This window comes from Nicotiana tomentosiformis, chromosome 2, assembly GCF_000390325.3.
Source record: "Nicotiana tomentosiformis chromosome 2, ASM39032v3, whole genome shotgun sequence".
NCBI lineage: Eukaryota > Viridiplantae > Streptophyta > Magnoliopsida > Solanales > Solanaceae > Nicotiana > Nicotiana tomentosiformis.
In genome coordinates, this window is record NC_090813.1 from 84,682,210 (window position 1) to 84,688,271 (window position 6,062).

The window sequence follows — 6,062 nt, forward strand, 5'->3', positions numbered from 1 at the left end:
TATTTTTAACTCAATATTGGTTAAATTATCCGAATCCATCACTATTTTTATCATTTAATTGGTGAATTGAGTTGGAAAAGTTTGAAAACCCTCTTGGATAGATTTGAGGATTTGAGGGCTAAATTGTTATCGGAATTTAGTGATTTTGGTATGGGTAGACTCGTGGTTAAGTGGGCGTTCATATTTCGTAACTTTCGCCGAATTCCGAGACATAGGCCCCACGAACGAATTTCTAATTTATTTCGGAATTTTTATTAAAATGTAGTATTTTCTTATAGAACTGATTCCTATAATTTTTAGTGATTGTATCGAATTATTGGCTAGATCTGAGCCAGACAGAGTTGGATAATCGTGGAAAATGCCTTTTAGTGGATTAAATTGGAGCAAGACGAGGTAAGTCTCTTGCCTAATCTTGTGAGGATAATTATTGCTAATTGTGGGGGCTACGTACGCACGAGGTGACGAGAGTCTGTACGTAGCTACTATTAATGCTAAAGTCCGGGTAGTTTAGGACTCAAAGCATGAATTACTTGTGTAAATTGTATTCTTTGTTTAATTAATATTATTTGATGTGTGTGTGTGTGTGTGTATATATATATATATATATATATATATATATATATATATATATATATATATATATATATGTGAGTTGTTAGATAAAAATATTAAAGGATGGAAATCTCTTATACACTTGATTTTTCTGTTTAAATTAATTAATTATTAAGAGAAATTATTCTTCCTTCTGAATTTATCTTATAATAAATATACTCTAATTCTGGAGGTACATAAGAAAATGTCCTCTTTTTTTGTGGAGCGGGTCGAACGCATCGGGAGGATAGATGCATCTATGGATCGTGCTGCACGTCCCTCGGCAGTGTATACGGAACTCTGGATCGGGTCGTACGACCTCAGCAGAAATCGTGCTTAATAATAATAATTACACGATACTTTGATAGTTTATTGCAGCTTGTGAAGCTAATTGATAAATTAAAAATCTTTAGAATTTAATGAATTATTATTCCTGCTTGTTAAGGGATTATTATTATTCCTGTAAATGAGACTAATTGATAAATTTGAAAATCTATTGAAATTGAAGAAAATTAATTATTTTTGCTGTTTAAATAAATTATTATTATATTCTGTGAAGCATGCTGATCTAGATATTCTAGAATTATTTCAATTATTATTATTGACCCATACTGAGTGTCAAAGTCGGCCATCTCGTCTCTACCACTTCGAGATTAGGCTTGATACTTACTGGGTACACGTTGTTTACGTACTCATACTACACTTGCTCCACTTTTTGTGCAGGACCTGAGGCAAGTACTAGTGGGGGACCTATCGTCTTACACCCACGTTATCCAGGGGCATAATGGTGAGCTGCCTTTCTGAGCCGTTCTGCAGCTACCAGTGTCTTTCCTTGTATTTTTCATTCTGTCTATTTTTATTTCAGACAATATTAGTGGTTTTGTATAATCTACTAGATGCTCATACACTTGTGACACTAGGTCTTGGCAAACACATTGGTAGAATTTGGTGTCTTATATTTTTCTTGTATTTAAATTTTATCGATATATGTTTAATTTATTAGTTGGCTTGCCTAACTATAGTGTTGGGTGTCATCATGACCTATAGGTGAAATTGGATCGTGACACCATATGACAAGTTTGATACTTTCATTAAGTCTTAATCGTTGATTGTGATTCAAACTCTTTTATTGCTTATTAGTGCTTTTGCTTTTATTTACCATCTTTTTTTATGTTCTTCACTTGGTATTGTCTAACCTTTGTGTTTTCTTTCTCCAAGTTTTAGGTTGCTGATTCTATATCTTAGAAGGTTTTGGATCTTTTAAAACTAACACAACAAAGTATATCGAGTATATCGAGGTAACTTATTATTTATTTTGTTCCTCACCAAACGAGATATGAGTTACGCCTTAGCATGTGACTCCCTTAATCTTTTTTATTTTTTTGTTTTATAGAATATTATTGTAGCATTTGGCAGTTTTTTCTTGGTTTAGTTTGTTGTTACTTTTATTTTTGATGCTTTTATAGAATTTTGGAAGAATTATTTTCCGCTTAAATCTTATTATTTTCACCATCCAATTCATTTTTTTAGGATAAAAGATTATGTTGATTAATACTTTGGGTTAAAAGATGATTTACGTTTGAGTCAATATCTAAATACTAACATAGTCATATTATTTTATATTTATATACTAACATCGGTATTACACAATAATTTATATTATTTTATATTTATATATAATTTTATTGATACACGCAAAGTTCACATTCAAAATACGTACACTAAAGCTAGTAGTTATAAAAGTCTTCGTGTTGCTTCAATTCATGAATCATAGTACTCAATGATATACAAGAGAATGGCCCATGAGCTGAAATATCGGAAACGAGCCCATCTTTAGACGTTTTATAGCCGAGTGTATTTGGTTGGGCTTGGCCCACGCTGTTACACAAAGCCGGCTCATATTCAATGTTTACTTTTTATAATCGGTATACTTAGGTGGGGCTATTTGGATTAATTCAACTTTTTCAGCTCACACTATGTTATGTATGGGGACAAAAATTAATGAAAGGTTCAGGGTCGTACTAGTTCTCATGTATGTCCTACCTACCAGTTATTTTCCTCTTTAATTATCCTTGTCATGAAGAGTGATTCGGATCTCATTTCGCATATGTTTCTAACGGTACAGATATAAATGGGAAAATGACACTATATAGCCACGGTAAAAATAATAACGAAAAAATATATAATTTTTTTATATTTTTTGTGAATATATACATTTTGTATGTTATATAAAAAAATTATACAAATTTTATATATTTCTTCAGCTATCAGATGTAGTTTCTGACATGGCTAAAAGTGATAATACCTCAAAATAAATGGAATAAACAAAAGAGTAAATGGATCGAGGGATTTAGATTGTCCCCAAATAGAACATAATGAATACAGAGAGATTTCATCCCCCAAAATACAACCAGTTCGAATGAGATAAATGCATTGATGATGAATGATATTTGATTGAATGCAACGTAGAAAGATTCAACTATGCCGAAATTTTAATAAGACATTATAAAGCTAAACATTTATGATCAAAGTTATACACACGTACAAAAGACAAGTAAAAATAGAGTAAAATATATAGTATTTCAAAAACTATTCTCTTAACTCAGAACTGATAAAATTCAATCACTATATAGACGTACGTAGAACATGTGGCTGGAAAGAATGTTAGGCGATATCAATCTACTAAAAAGTATATATATCATGCAGTTAAGATTCGTTATCGCAATATAGGAACAAAATTAAAGCACCTGTAAAGGTTTAATTTTATTTTGCCCCAGGCTATGGCTGTAACGTAACGAAACAGGAGAGTGAAAGTTATGTCCAACGCCCCATGGACCATGCCTTAACTGGCAAGTGAGAAGCTGTGTAAGTTCCAGATCCAATACAAATGTGTAACAAAGTACCACTACCATATATTGCTATTTTAACTATGTATTTATTTATAGAATTAATCTAAAACTTCGAATCTCAAATATAGCTTAAGACATCTTTTTGAGCCAAATTTAAAATTTTTTAGCTGAAAAAAAAAATTAACATGTTAAAACTTGCCCCAAAATTAATGTCCAAACATATTTCAAATCAAATTTCACCCAAATCAGTTTTTTTCAAAAAATATTTGGGAATCCACGGGTGCTACATAATAGCTGCATTGAAAAATATGGTCTACCGTCAATGAAGCTAAATAAAATATTTAGAAACTAAGGTTCTACTTCTAGAAGAGACAAAAATATTAGACAATTTCATATTTGACAGAATTATTCAATAATTGTGCTAGATAAAAAATCGTAGTATTAGCCGAGACTGCCTTTACACCCAAAAAAAAAAACACAAAATAATCAAACTAGTACCATCTGATGAGGATGAAGAATTCATGTAAAAATTAAAATTGCCTCTCTGCAAGCATCGTCGCTAAGGAAAATATATGAAACTCAATCACTAGCTTAATAATTAAAACAGACTAAACAGTTAACAGTCAGCTGAAAGCGGAGTTTATTAGAATAAGGTAAGAAGGTAATTAAGAGCAAAAACTAAAGTAGGATAAATTATACAATGAATTCAACCTCAATAACAAGAGTACTGTATGCCTACTGAACAGAAGTAGCTAGTAAGTTGAGGAAACTGAGCCCCAGATATTACACAAATGCAGAGTTGCAAACGTCAAAAGTTAGGACTTCACATATACCAAAAAAGAAAAAGTTACATATGAGAATATAGAGAAGGATAACGATAGATACACTAACATATTCAAAAAAGTGTGTAATTACTAATTTGGATTTACCAGTATTAAATTAATAGACTTTCTTGGTAAATAGGCTTTTGATATTAAATAGATTACTACTGCCGCGTATCCCTTCACTGGTCACCGCGACACCACTCTGATCACCACCGTCGCCGGCAGATGCGGCGGCGACACTAATGGCACTGTTTTCGTCACTTCTGCAACTTAACTGATTCCTGTAACCAATGCACATAGGAACATTCAAGTTCAAGACTCTAGCTTTAGGCCCACCACCACCGGCCGCCGTTGACGACACTTTCCGGCGACATTCAACGCTTTCTTTTTTAACTGCCTTTTTTTTGGTGCTGCTTTCATATAGGGGGGCTTCTTTTCTGAGTGGTTTTTCAGCAGTTTTCACGAGGTTATCGGAGCTCCGGCTACCGGATCCTGGTCCAAGATTCCGGCGGACCTGCCAAACTGGGCTGCTGCGGCCCAAATGAACCCCACCACGGCTAGGACTACTGGGCCATTTTCTTGACTTGGATTCACCGGCTGAGTTACTCCGAGAACAAGGAGCACTACTAACCTTTCGGGTGGCCAAACCGGATCCACCGGTAACCCGAGGCCTACTTCCGCCGTTTCCAGCGGATCTACTCCTCGAAAATGGCCAAATATTGATATTGAGCTCAGCACCTGTACTCACCCCATTGCTTCCACTTATAACTTTCTTCTCTTTCCTCTTCTCCTTCTTCTTCACATCATTACTCTCTTTCTTCTCGGTTTTCTTGAAAATGTCCTTCCAACGCTTTGATGAAGTAAAAGAACCGCCGCCCGCCGACGTATTGACTATCGACGCAGAGAGTTCTGTTTCGGGTTCGGGTCGACCAGACCCGGATGGTTCAAGCTCAGTTTTATGCTGTGAAGAAGTATTTGGCCCATTAGGTTCAAGTGGGTCATCCGCGGAAGGGCACTGGAGAAGGTCTAAAGGAAGAAGGACGCCATCGGAGAAGAGCTCGTCAGCAGAGAGTTGGTTGGGCTGAGGAAAAGACGGGTTTCGGACCATCCAAAACTCAAATTCGGGTGAATGGTTAGAATCACAGTCACAGCTTCTCCTTCTTCCACTGTTGCATGGTGTAAGCCTTTCAGGCAGCTTCTGAACTTCAGCTTCAACCTCTTCCATTCTTCACTTTCCAGAGAGAACAACAAAAAAAAGGTCTCTTTTCTGTATATGCTTTTGAGCCTTTTCTTTCTGTTCTTACGAGGAAAGAAAAAAAGGAGAGATTGGGGGTGGGGGGAGGGTGGAGAATGGTGACCCTACATGCAATAAAGAAATGAAAAGATGAGTAATAAAGAGGGGAGAGATGAAACTTGTAAATAAGGTTGGTTGAGTTTGCATGTGGGTTGGATGAACACAAGAAGTTAATAAAGGGGTAGAAATCTTATCACTTTACCTTGAGAACTGACAAAGTTTTCACATAGGTATACGAGAACCTTGACAGAGATTGTTCTTTCTTAAGAAGTTGTATATAAAATGGTTGTAACTTGCAACCCTTCACTGTAATTTATATTTTACCTTAGGTAAAACATCAAAGAACTCTAGATTAAAGATATTTACGTATAATTGTTCATAAAAATATTGAATTGGTAAGTTAAAACATAAAGCATATTAGCTATTGCAATATGTTAAATACATTTACAGTATATTATAAATTAAGACCTTAAATTGATTAACCCAATGAATTTTCAATTTTCA

General features: G+C 34.6%; 1 protein-coding gene across 1 annotated transcript; it reads right to left on the reverse strand.

Moving 5' to 3' along the window:
* Positions 1-4,105: 4,105 nt before the first annotated feature.
* Positions 4,106-5,708, reverse strand: LOC104118817 (uncharacterized). The gene has a single exon (XM_009630178.4). The coding sequence runs from the start codon at positions 5,487-5,489 to the stop codon at positions 4,380-4,382; it is 1,110 nt and encodes a 369-aa protein (XP_009628473.1). The 5' UTR covers positions 5,490-5,708; the 3' UTR covers positions 4,106-4,379.
* Positions 5,709-6,062: the final 354 nt, after the last annotated feature.

Bases quoted from the DNA above. Each gene is read 5' to 3' on its own strand.
- LOC104118817 (XM_009630178.4), bottom strand. From the start codon at position 5,489: ATGGAAGAGGTTGAAGCTGAAGTTCAGAAGCTGCCTGAAAGGCTTACA.